This window comes from Rhea pennata, chromosome 20 (genome assembly GCF_028389875.1).
Source record: "Rhea pennata isolate bPtePen1 chromosome 20, bPtePen1.pri, whole genome shotgun sequence".
In the NCBI taxonomy this organism is placed as follows: domain Eukaryota; kingdom Metazoa; phylum Chordata; class Aves; order Rheiformes; family Rheidae; genus Rhea; species Rhea pennata.
In genome coordinates this window covers 9,438,696-9,451,705 of record NC_084682.1, presented here as the reverse complement: position 1 = coordinate 9,451,705, position 13,010 = coordinate 9,438,696, and the positions used below count along the sequence as shown (strand labels likewise).

At 37.1% G+C, this 13,010-nt stretch overlaps 1 protein-coding gene across 6 annotated transcripts in view; it reads right to left on the bottom strand.

Annotated features, from left to right (window-relative positions):
* Positions 1-13,010, bottom strand: part of GTF2I (general transcription factor IIi) — a 77,395-nt gene that overhangs the window by 20,723 nt on the left and 43,662 nt on the right. For all 6 annotated transcript variants that reach the window (XM_062592856.1, XM_062592858.1, XM_062592859.1 and 3 more), the window contains 6 exons: positions 10,077-10,142; positions 6,983-7,166; positions 5,154-5,212; positions 1,736-1,807; positions 789-972; positions 409-467 (listed from right to left, as the gene is read on the bottom strand). In XM_062592856.1, coding sequence (XP_062448840.1) covers positions 409-467; positions 789-972; positions 1,736-1,807; positions 5,154-5,212; positions 6,983-7,166; positions 10,077-10,142 — 624 coding nt within the window. The remainder of the gene's footprint in view (positions 1-408; positions 468-788; positions 973-1,735; positions 1,808-5,153; positions 5,213-6,982; positions 7,167-10,076; positions 10,143-13,010) is intronic.

Sequence of the window (13,010 nt, the reverse complement as noted above, 5' to 3'; positions counted from 1 at the left end):
GGAAATAAAATAAAGGATTAATATGGATTCTTTTTCTATTTCCTAAAAGCACTACATGGTCTCAGAAGTCATTATAATTTCTTACCAACAGAGACCTCAAAATGCCCAACACAATCAGCGGTAAAATGCTACAGGACTTCAGAGCTTTAGATCAGGGCACAGTAGTAACTCTAGTTCTCTTAGGTTGCAAATGTGATTCGTTCTAGTTATTCAAAGATGGTTGGACTGTACAATAAATCAGAAAGCCATTCATCTGCATAATGATCAATTTAGGCTTTTAAAATCTCATGAAAAGCATGGCGTGCACTCATCACAGAAGGATTACTTCTTTAAAAAATGGCTTATTGATCCAAATTTGTTTTCCAACCAATCCCTTGCATTCCCTTTTGGAGACAATATCTGTCTTACCTGGTGTGTTTGACCTTGGTTGAGTTACTTCAGTTGGACTGACAGTTAGCAGTTCTGGTCTGTAATCAGAAAGCACATAATCTATCCACTCTTAACACAGATTAAATAACACATACTTTTTATGTTAGTAATTGAAAATTTTGGATTTTTCTACTTTTCCTATTTCACCCTATTATAAAAATGCTATAAGGGTAGTTTGGGAGAATCTGCAAATAGCCACATCCTTTATAACACAAAATATTTAATCTGCCCACCAACCAAAGACTGAATGCTTTATGATTTAATGAAAGCAAATGCTTGATTAAACAAAAGGCAAGTTTGTTTGCCCCCCCCCCCCCCCCTTTAAAAAAAAAAGTTTAGGCATTAAACCAAACACTTACCTTTTGATTACAAATTTGATTCGGTTGCCCACTTGAATTATTTTTTCAAGGCGAGGTATCCCATACCAGGATGGGCTCCTGAATGGAATGTTCTCTGGCAGACCCTCAACATAGAGGTCAGTAGGATGTGCCTCAAATTTCTGGTACGGAACAGCTTTAGGCTCAGTGCTCCCCAAGGCCTCGGCTGTTAGAACAAGATAAATCCAGTAACTGGACAGTTTGGCCATCTATCTTTGTTAAAAGCCAGCTAAAGTATAAAACCTCCAGGCTATTACAATCATAATATTAGAACCTGAAACAATACAGAACATCGATATCCAACAGACTCTAAACTCCAGTACATTAAAAACATAAAGAGTTATCACATTGTATTTTGTTATATTGGGTAGTCACAATGCCAGACTGAAGATTTATAGGTTCTTCAGTGGGGCATAATGCAGTGGTTTTATCCAAGGTTTTAAATCTATTCTACAGCATCATGAAACAACATTTTATTCTAGCTCTTATGAAGCTGATCATTTTTTATGCTAGGGAAGGCATAAAAATTCAACAAACCCAGAAATGTTTCAATTCTAATTTTAATGCTATTGCAATGGATATAGAGAAGGAAATGGTCCTTTTATTCATCAAAGAAAAAAAAATCCAAATCAGAAAGAATTGAAAGCAATTAGAAGAACTTTACATATGAGATTTAGAAATCTTTCTTTTACTATGAATTTAGCTTGTTGTACAAACTGCACAGTAATACTTCTTTCTTTCCATTCAACTGCCAGAATTTTAAATATTTGGAAATCATTGGAGCAACTGCATATTTGATCACTGGATCAAATTGGATAATTGGAAATATTTGGATCAAAGGTCTCATTCATATTGATGTTCAAGGGAAATAATGATAGCAACCTTCAAGAAATACAAAACCATTAAAAAAAGACTAGTCTTGTACTCACCAAACTTTTTACAGAATAGTTGATCTACCATCTTTCTGAGTTTGGTGATTCTGGCATACCACTCCTCTTTCACTGCATTTGAGAATGACACAGAACAAAGACAACGCTCCCTTATTATTCCAGTTATCATTTTCAGTCCTGCAGCTTATACCAAGCCTATTCAGTCTTCTTTAAAATACCTTTTAGACACAAATACTCTCAATAAAATACATTTTCAGGTAAACCAAGTAATACCATGCTAAAGTACAGATTTAACTAGGAACTCAAAAAAAGATCATAATTCTATCAAAGATGACTGAGTTTTAAAACTATAGAAAAATTTCAATCAAATCCAAACTAGAGACATCACTCTTGTTGCAAAACACACCCTGCACATTGGCATCCAGCACTGCAATGCTCTCACCATCATCTTCGATCTGCTGGTCTCATCTGGAGCTGGAATTAGTTTTTTGCCAGTTTCATTTTCTAAAAATTTATATTGATATTTGATGTAGAATTTGGCATGCACACATAACGGAAACTCTCCTTCATGTAATTTTCACTACGCATCGACAACCCAAATGCAAGCTTTTACAATAGCAGCACATTTCACCCTGCTTCTTACTGTATATTCATATCGAACTTCTTGCATCCGTTTCTCTCATTTTTTGCAGACAGTATTTTTAAAACAGTGATTAATAGCTACATCAAATGACTGTAGTAATTTTGTGATTCTTCTTTGGATGACAAAAAGCATGTTTTAACTCTCTGAAATGTTTCCTTGACACTATCTGAGACATGAGTTAAGACATAAATGTGACAGCTTTGTAGATTAGTATATCCTGAGTGAATAAAACAAGTTTAAATCCAGTTTGTCATCATTTAATCCCTTGACCATTTCTGCTCATTGGCTCATACATAAGCATCTTTGGTAGCGTTCCTGAAACAATGCTTGGCACCTGAAGATAATCATGGCTTTGCGTTTTGCTCTTCCAGCGGAGCAACAGAGCACAAAGATACATTTAGCTTTGTCATATTCACAGTAGGGATGGTAACAGCTTTTGTTCCTGTTCTGTCAAGTGTGCTGTCATTTGGGATCAAAGCACCGGGAAGTTGGTCCCTATCACACCAATTGCTTTCTTCTGAATATGTGCTTGTGACTAACAAGTGGGAGCTCATCAGTCTTTCTAATAAGCTACCAGAGAGCTGCCATGCTATAAGTTTTAATTAGCATGCACATGCAAAAGCTTCTGCTCCAGAAACGCATTGCACCAGCCTAGGCCGTATTCATAGTCACCCCCTTGCACTTCCTCAGCCATTTCCGGAGCCTTCAGCCAAATCATCTCTGCTTGACTGGTTTGTCTTGGAGCTGGTATCGCTCTTCTCAGGGCTTCTGGGCTGAGGCTATTTAACAGAATCATCTTGATCATCTTTCTCCTGCCAGTCACAAATACAACTTTCATCCCCACAGCATTCCTCTCCCATTAGGAAGTGTGAGCTAGCCGAGGATATTAAGAAAACAGGACCTTGGACAACCAGCTGAGAGCAGGGGCTCCTGCTCCACAGCTCTCCCTCTGCTGAGATGGCCCTGGGACCTGCTGTCCCTGGCTGGGATGAGGAGCAGCAGAGGAAATAATGAACTACAGGGAAAGAGGGAATCCAAAGAGGGAGAAAACTGAGGAAAAAGAAGCTCAGAGCCAGCTGCTGGGTCCTGAGATGGTTCCTGAACTTATCAACAGCTTTCACATGTTTTATTTTCCTTCAGAAAAACTTAGCAGGTTACACATGAAAATATAGTTGTTTCAGATCTGTAAAAACAGGCAACATAAAGTGACTGTTCATTACACAGTGCAATCAAAATAGGTTATCACTAGTTTTCTTAGCCGCAGGGGTTTTATGCGATATGTAATGTACCTGTTTTGTCTTCATAATCAGTATAACCATATTAAATATGGCAAAAACAACAGAAGAGGACTAATTTAAAAACCCACATAAGAAGAGAGTTAAGTATAGGACTCAGTCATTAACCTAGCTTCTATTTTTATAGTCAAATTTGGTGCTCTAACGAACAGTAGGTTATTAAGATTTAAAACAGTAGGTTAACTTATACAGCAGGAAAACCTTAATTCCTGCACACGTTAAAGACAGACATAATTTCTTTGCTTTATTTAGATCCTAATGTTCACTTTAAGCACAGTCTTTGATATACTTTTTATAACAGAAGATCATGAGTATATAATACAGCATAACGGGGGCTGCAGTAACACAGTTATTACTATTTATATGCTTTTGTATCCCTGCCTGAACTAGGAATTTCTCAGATATGACTGAAAATTCACAATTCCACCAGGTCAAGCTTGCCAATTAATATTTTGGGGCTGGGAGCAATTAGGTTTTTTTACCACAGCTTCAGACATACAACGCTTAGCTTACTTGGACAATCAACAAAATGCAGCCCTGAAAGGCTGAGAATAAAACTGACGGTAGAATAAAACTGAAAAGGAAAACAAGTCTAGGGAAGTAATTTATCTGCTATGGTCCATGCAAAGTCACAATTAAAACTTGATTTTTTTTTCCTCCATACTAAACATTTTTTATTCTAGCTTGAGGCAAAATGAATTTATGGATGCAACTATAACAAAAATCAGCTCTTGTAATCTTGTTTTTACTTGGTGATTTTTGTTACCTTTGGATGCACACTAAGTGGAGGCAAAAGAATGTTAAGAGCATGCATCTGCTGAAAAGCACTACTTTCAGCAGTTTGTAGGAGTCAAGTGGTCAGAAAGCACTGCCTTTGCAATAGTGCATGAAAAATAAAGTCCCATCATCCAAGCAAGTCACATTCTACAACAATAAATGTCACCATAATCAAAATGTTCATTACTGCACTTCAGCTAACTTAGTTTTAGCAAATACCATACGTAAGCAAATGGTACAGACATATCTCCATAGTACAAAGAGTTCCTGACCCAGTAAATTTTATCAGCTACGGAAACTATTGTCTTTTCTCAGTACCTCAACAGCCTAACAGCTCATTGGTGTTCTTTCTGGCCAGCTGAATCAAGTCAGCTGCTGGAGCATTAGTATTAATTAGTACAGTACTTTTAAAGACAAAAAGACAGGACAGTCAGTATAACTTTTCACATCCTATTTGACCTTCCTCACTTTCCTTTAAGCATTTCTAAACCACCACAATTATACTAACTTGGAAACATGTACTCTTGAATACAGAACAAACATTGAGAATAACTGCTAGACTTTCAAAATTTTTCCAGCATTTGGGAATTTTACTGGAAAACTGCTACTGTGTTATACCTAAAGAAAATTCAAAACAAAAGGAATTATTTGCAATGTGCTATTGGTGAGATCCGATGGTAGTCGCCACAGACAAGTAGAAAATCATACTGTATTCATACAGCTCACACATTCAAAGACCTACCTCCTGCAACTGGCTTGTCCAATGGTACATCTTCACGTGTTGAATTCAAAAGCTCATGTCTACAAGATTTAAGATACATGCTTCAACAGTGACATACACTTTTATAAACCAGCAGTCATAGCCTATAGTTCTTCAGCAAAAACAACTAGCAAATACAACTTACGATTGCAGGATTAAAAAAAAAGGGGGGCGGGGGGGAGGGCTGGTTGGAATCCTTCTGACAAAAACATTTTTTATTCCTGGGATACCCGTATCTGACTGAGCCATAATATTTCCTGATAACATACAGATTTCATTAGAGAGTTATCTCTGAGGTTCAAGATGCACTCTCCAGTCAAAACTACCCTGAGAAACTAAGATCCAAATTGAAAATTTAACCTTTAAAAATAAAAAGTTGATAACAGATATTTCTGTTTTGCAAATACATATAGTTTTATCCACCCTAGAACTAAGGAAAGTTTAGAAACTCGCATCTCTCACTGAGATGAACTGGTTTCTGACCTGCTCTGGTTACTACCGATCACTGGACTGATGAACAGTATAAATGAATTACCATTAATAACTAAGACAAATTTGTCAGGAACAGGCACCAGCATCACATAAATACCTAAATCTGTACAAATTGTCCGATTTTAAGTGAGACAAAAAGCGGCAGATTAACATCTCTTCCTCTCTTCTGGTTATCTGCAAGCTTTAGAATTCAAGCAAAACCCAAACATATAAACTCTGAAATTTCAAAAATTAACATTAGTGCTAACGGTGACTAGGGGCTTGACCACTGCAATCAGCAGGTTCCTATCTACTTAAACTTTGGGATTAGGCCCTACATCACTGAACAACAGTGAAGTGTCAGCTGTTACTCACATTAGTTTCATTATACTGTAAATGCATACCTGTGGTACGCAACACCACATATGCCTGAAGCGAAGCACCAAACTATAAAAGGTAAATATCTGCACACTACCAAATTTGCATACCAGAGTCTATGCCAAAGTTGTACCCGCTATGCTGGACCTTTAAGTGCTCTGCAGCCCAGGCTACCACTGAGATCCAGCACTCAGCATCCATATAGTTTCTCCCTGTGTATCCTGAATTCAAGATGGTTTCAAGCTCCCTTCAAATTCCATTTGCCTTTGTAGCAAGCAAAGTCAGAGATCTTTTAGGAGAGACACCAGGGCGAGAAAGGAGAAAAGGATAAAGAGAGAAGCCCAGATATCACATTAAGTTGGAGATTCTCACTTCAAAGGCAGATGATACACTGCCTGGCCAGACATGGCAGGCAAATAAGCCTTCAAGCAGTCCCTACACGTACACAAGGTTTACCTTCACATATACTATCTAACGTAGCTCACAATGATCCCAAGGATGCATATGCAACTAAATCATAGGAACCAGTAGCTACTTTGGCCTCAAGCCTGCCCTGGCAATACTCTATATAGATATGAATACAGACAGCTTGAAACAACATATAGCAAGAGAAAAATAAAAGTACAAGTGAAAAATTAGGCCAGGGTGCATAAAGTGGGACAGTCCTGAAATCAGTGGCTTTCAGCACATATTACAGCAGCAAAGACAAAATATTATAAAGAGATCTGCCCATGATGTAAAGTCCCTAATATTCAAGAGATCTGCCCAGATCTCAGCTACCACTGTGGTGCTTTAGTGATCTGATAAGCTGAATTTATCAACAGAGTGCACCTGAACTAAAAATTACTCATCAGTACTGCCAAATAATGAAACCAACTGGAATTCTTGAAGACCAAATGAAGCAGAATAGAATCAGAAGAACTTCATGTGTAAAATAGGGACAAAAATGCAGAATTCCTTACTTCTTAATCACAAAGCGGATCCGCTCCTTTGCTAGAAGTATCCTCTCAAGACGGGGAATCCCATAGGTGGATGGCCTTCTGAAGGGAATTCCTTCTGGCAGTCCTTCCACATATAAGTCTTCTACATGTGACTGGAAGAGCGGGTATGGGATAGACACTGGACCTTTTGCTTTTATAGCTTGAGCTTTAAGGGGAAAGATAAATAAGAATATTAGACTAGTTAGTAACCTTACTCAAACTATCTATTTAATACCACTCTGAAAAGCATTAAAACTAGCAGATGAACAACAACCATTTGATCACTCTTAAACACTGGTATTTGGGTTTTCTTTTTTCTTTTTCTCTTTTCTTTTTTTTTTTTTAGTAAAATCACTCTAATTCACAATAAACAAGGTACAGATCTACATACATATGAACCCATATATATATATATATATATCTGTGTGTGTGTGTGTGTGTGTGCATATATATATATGCCCTTTGATAACTAAATACAACTTGTTGAATTCAATTATGCATCCGAGGGGCAGCATTTGACCTTTAAAGTGCACAGTAACATGGCTATGGAAGTAACCATCCCTTCAAGATACTAAGCCAACTTGAAAAAAAAAAAACACAACAACCTTCAAGGATTTTTGAATTAACAAGGGCACTACACTCATAACTAGGTTTGTAGTGATTTATTCCAAGTGGCTAACTCAGCACTTCAGGGCTCCTATGACTTTTCAGGAAGGCCAAATTCTTAAAGCAGAGAATTTGGCAATGGCAAGACAACATGAACAGACTAGACTCTTCTCTTCAGTCCTATATTGCTTCACTGCAGCAAAACTACACACAAAGCAATTTTGTCATACTGGACATTTTGCCAGGAATTTAAAGAAAGTCCAGGTGAAGTCTAATATCTGATCAGAGTTAACAACAAAATGAAGCAATCCAACTAAAGAGTCAGATTACAGTACAAAGCAAAACTACCCAGGACAACTTTTCAAGCAATATGATTCAATGTGGAAATAATCAGTGGTTCAGACATTGACATTGATATATAAAAAAAGTTCACAGTAACTCAGATTATCAAGAGCAATAAAACAATTTAGGTTTTAAAGGCATTTGGCTAACAATGTTTCAACCACTTGGAAGCAAAATGGTTCTAGGTATGTTTATCAAACAAAAGAGAAAGCTTTTCCTTTTTTTTTTTTTTTTTTTTTTTTTGGTCTTATATTCTGATAAGCATAAACTATGATAAAATCAAAAAATTGTGATGTTAGAAAACTGTTAGAAAATTGTTCCCAATTGCTAAGCATGAGATGGTCAAAACTACTGAATATATATACACACACACATAGATATACATACATATATGTAGAGAGAGAGACACACACACAAAGAACATGAACCTGAAGATGTCTCTTACCAAACAGACTAAAAAAGCCATTAAACATGACTGTCAGAGAAAGTTGCAGAACAATGTATTGTTGTATATGATAATTCTTCACTAAAGTAGATTTTTTTTTACAGTCATCTATCTTTTCCAAAAAAATTCCCCTCCTCAAAAAAAAAAAGACTACCACAATGCCCAGGAGGCTATTGGGGCAAGCAATGAAAAGCATAACAAACCCAGCAGACAAGCTTCAGATGGAATTAAGTGTTTGTGAACAACAGTTAACCACAGGGAGGAAAAAAAAAAAAATCAAGCACCTCACTAAAATTTAAATCATTACAGAGCATCAAGTAAAAACAGCCGTAGAGTAACAAAAATCCCATTTGTTTAAATAACTAACTAACAACGGGTAAGCTTTTAAAAGTGAAAGCCTATTTTTCTTAAATCAGCAAATGTTTTAGCAAACACTCTTCAGGCAGACTAAAGACAACCAGCACCACAGTCTGCAGTGAAGCTTCTCAGATTTGGAAAATTAAGAGATTTTTGTATAGAAATCCTAATGCATATAGGTTTTGTTTTTATAAATTAGTCTATACTAGTGAGCCAGTATCTTGTATTTACACTATAAAACATAGTTTCTTTTACTTGACATCTAAACATAAAATGAAAATATTTTCAGACACATCAGTAATAAGGGGTGATAATCACTGACACTGATAAAGCACCTTGCTGCTCCACAAGCTCACAAGTCTGAGGAGCATTTCTGGGAATCCTGAACATGTATAACTCATTTCAATAAACGGGAAATGTACGCCCACACAGAAATGAACTGAAATCTGAAATGGAATCAGTTTATGAATCAACGAAATGTTGTCACCCACAGGAAAAAGGGGAGTGATATAACAGACAGCCTGCGATGGAAAGCCAGGAATAGCTCTGTATTCAAAATTCAGAATTAAGGCATTTCTTCAAGACTGACGCTCTTCTCTAAAGCAAAAATGTACTAAGAATCATACTCTGCACTGTTTTTATTTGGCGTAGGTTGCTTTCAATGGGATGCTTAAATGCCAGCTGATAGTCAAGGCCAAAATATGTAACAGCTCTAATAGATCAGAAGTTCAGTTATAAAGACATCTCCATTTTTTATGACAAAAAAGCTGTCATAAATTATTTATTATGAAATTTTAACTAATGCTGTTTGATTCTGTGTTATGTGGACAAAGATATATCTAGATGCAGTATCTGGAGACAAATTCCAAAGTCCGTGTGCTTCTTTTTCTCTCCAAGAATTATTAACATACAAATGTTTCTCCACTGCCAATCAATCATGATCAGAAATGGAATCAATCAGTGGTAACCTCTCCCCAAAAACATCTGAGAAAACTATTTCACTTAAGGACTCAGTGTAATGAGAGAAAAAAGGCGAACTACTCTCTTAAAAGTGGGTGCCCAAGACCTGAACACATTAGAGCTCTTGGAAACGGAGCACAACTGAAAAAGAAACTCAACTTTCGAACTCAGGTGCCAAAGGTAGGCACTTGGTTTTGAAAATACTCTCTGCTTATCAAATCAGCTCCTCTCCCTAGTTCTGGATATTCAGCCCTTTGGTGCTGTCAGTTCTGGTCTGCTCCAGAGCCAACAACAAGATCCATGCCAAAATGCTGTGATTTCCAATATCAAAGGACTAGACTGTTTGGAAAGGAATGTAATACATACCGTATTTTTTTTCAAATAGTTCTTCAACTTGCTTTCTCAAGTCTGTAATTCGCGCATTCCATTTCTCTGCAAGGAAAAAAAAGAGGACATGTCAGATTACAGATAAAACTGCAAATCTCTTGCAAAATATATGGTACTATTAACTGAAATATGCATTGTGCTTTTACTGCTCCCATACATACAGATGCCTGCAGGGTATGATCTAGGCTATCCCTCAAAATATATGTATATATTGAGAAAGAAGAAGGATAGAATAAAATGTTTAAAGATTACCTCCAAAACTTGTGCAGGCGCTAAATCAAGTTTTTTTTTTTTTTTAAAAAAAAAAAAAAGGGGGGGGGGGGGGACAAAACCCAGGCTAAAATAAGTCCAAGAATAGTTTCTCTTCAACAGATCAGTCAGTAGTTCTCACCACCACCAGGGGCAATCTCAATTTTCCAAGCACTGTTGATAGTTATCTAAATTCAAGGACTGAAAATCTTAATTAGGAAAGCTTGATAAAGCCTACAGTGAGCACATTAAGTTGTTTTCGCGCAAATCTGTACAACTATATGGGTCAGGAGGCATCATGCCATCCTCTTCCTTAATCCAGTATTTCCCCAAGTCCTGATGTTGCAAGACCATCCACATAATTACTATTTCTAGAAGAAGATGTAGGTTGCAAGACAGAAGTTACCCAAATCCAACTGTGTCTTCCATGGAAAACTGGATTTAAGTCAGTATTTTAACATCTTATTTTCTGCCTATGACACCTTCTTCTTACAGCTTTTTGTACCATCTGAATTGCTTTAGAAAAATGCCACAACTCTTTTGTAGACTGTACCAGATGCCAGCTGGCCTTTAAGAACAAGTCAATAAGCAATACTTACAGCTTATTTCTTACACTAAGATTTTAGTTGACTAACTGTAAAGTTCAAAAAGTGAGGCCATTCAAGCTATTACATTTCCTCTTGTCAAAAAACTGTTGTATCAGACAAGACAGAATATTGAATTTTGAGTCCATATCAAAAGGGTTTTAAATATTCATTTCAGACCAATCCCTACAACTTTGATCACCATTTTTAAGCTTAAAATTTTTTAATGCAATTTCATGGATATCAAAAGGACAGCATGCTTCAGATGTGGGAAAGAATAAGGCTTTATCCACACGGAATAGGGGGTTTTGGCATGCTGCCTTGCATCCACACATAAATCTCTTATTCTAGTTACCTGGCATACTTCTTACATCAATTAAGCTGTTTGGAAAGTGAAATTATTATATTCCAGAAACAATTTTATATTTTTATAAAATAACACCCTTGTGGATAAATCTGTTTACTTGCTTCTGATATCCTTCCTACTGCTAGCCTACACTGGATAGTTTCTTAGCTGATAAACATGTTGTCAGCTGAATATTTTCCTCCTCCAGTGTCACTTTGACAATACAATATTGCAGCCTTTAACAGCAGACGCATAGCCAAATGAACGTTTCTGATTCCAGCAGAACTACAGACCTCATTTTGTGTTGACCTATAGAACAATGCACTAAAGGCAGCTCTACCAGTGAGAGTTGGGAAAACAGGAATTCAAGGGAAAACCCTGCTTCAACAAATAGAACTGGTGAACACACACCGGCAGTCCTGGGACGGGGTTTGGAAAGACACCCAAGCAATGTCAGACTGCAACCCAGGGAAATAGTCACAGAGCTGACAGCTCTTCTTTTCATCAATCTCTGAGGCAGGCTCAGCAGAAGATTTCCTCCAGTCAAGCTGTTTTCTTCAGAGGAAGAACAGCCAGGAAGAATGTCATGCCATACATGACAATTGTATAAACATATTTAAAATAATATTGTTCTCAATAGTGGTTGTTGCTACAATTTTGGGAGAAGTTGCTCATACCCAGCTTCTCCCCTCTGGTCATGTTGGCTTGCTCAGGAAAGCACTCTTACGTGAGCCATTAGGTTGTCAAGGGTTTATTTTTCTCAGTTTTCGTATTTTACAACCATAGACCAAATATTCAACACCTGCTCCCCTGATGGGAACATTACACGGGTTAATAGTCAAACACATTACAAGGCAAGCAATGTTTATTTGTAACAGTGGATATGGAGAGAATAGGCAACTGAAAAAAAACACAATTTTGTTCATATTTTGACCAACACGCTGATCTTCTAGCTACTTTTGTATTTTACGAGTAAACGGGCAAAACTAGGGTAGAGAGACATTACAAAATTGAAAGGCGCTATAGGTAACTAGGGTTATTCTTAATCAAACCGTCAGCATTATTAACCCCTTGTATTCAGACCAGTTATTGGAAAAAAAACCACACTTTTGTCACACACTTTTTGCTTGTGTAATAGAATTGAAGATCTAACAAAAAGCTAAGCTGGTATTCCATTTTGGCAAGCATTCTGCAAAGTAGTTCAGCTTTCCTGTAGACACCAAAGTAAGTGGTGTTTTTCTTCCATTCCTATGCTTTCTGATAGTGGAAACACCATCCTAGTTTAGTACCACTCCTGAATTCTTCCCCAGCCCGTCCATGGTCTTTTTGATTTAGACTATTCTCTGCCACTTGGGGGCATGCTCCAGATAACACGCACTAAAGTAAGGGCAACCTGCACAGTGCATACAAAATTATGCACAGTTACTAGGCACCTTCCTATTTCTGTCGACATGCCACCAAGTACTGCTGCAGGGAAATAAAACAGAAAACACATGCCAAATCTAAATATACTGCCAGACTGGAAAAAAAAAACAGTGTTCAAATGAATTTCAAAATGGGGAAAAACTAAGCAGACTTTCCATCACTCTTACCACATTGCTCTCAGAGAGATCACCTTGAGACTACAGCTAAGGGGACTTCTTTCCTCTAAAATGCCACGACACGAGTGATCAGAGGTTTTGGTCCTTGAAGCTTCTGAGCATTTGATAAAGTCTTTAAGTAAAGCAAAAAGAA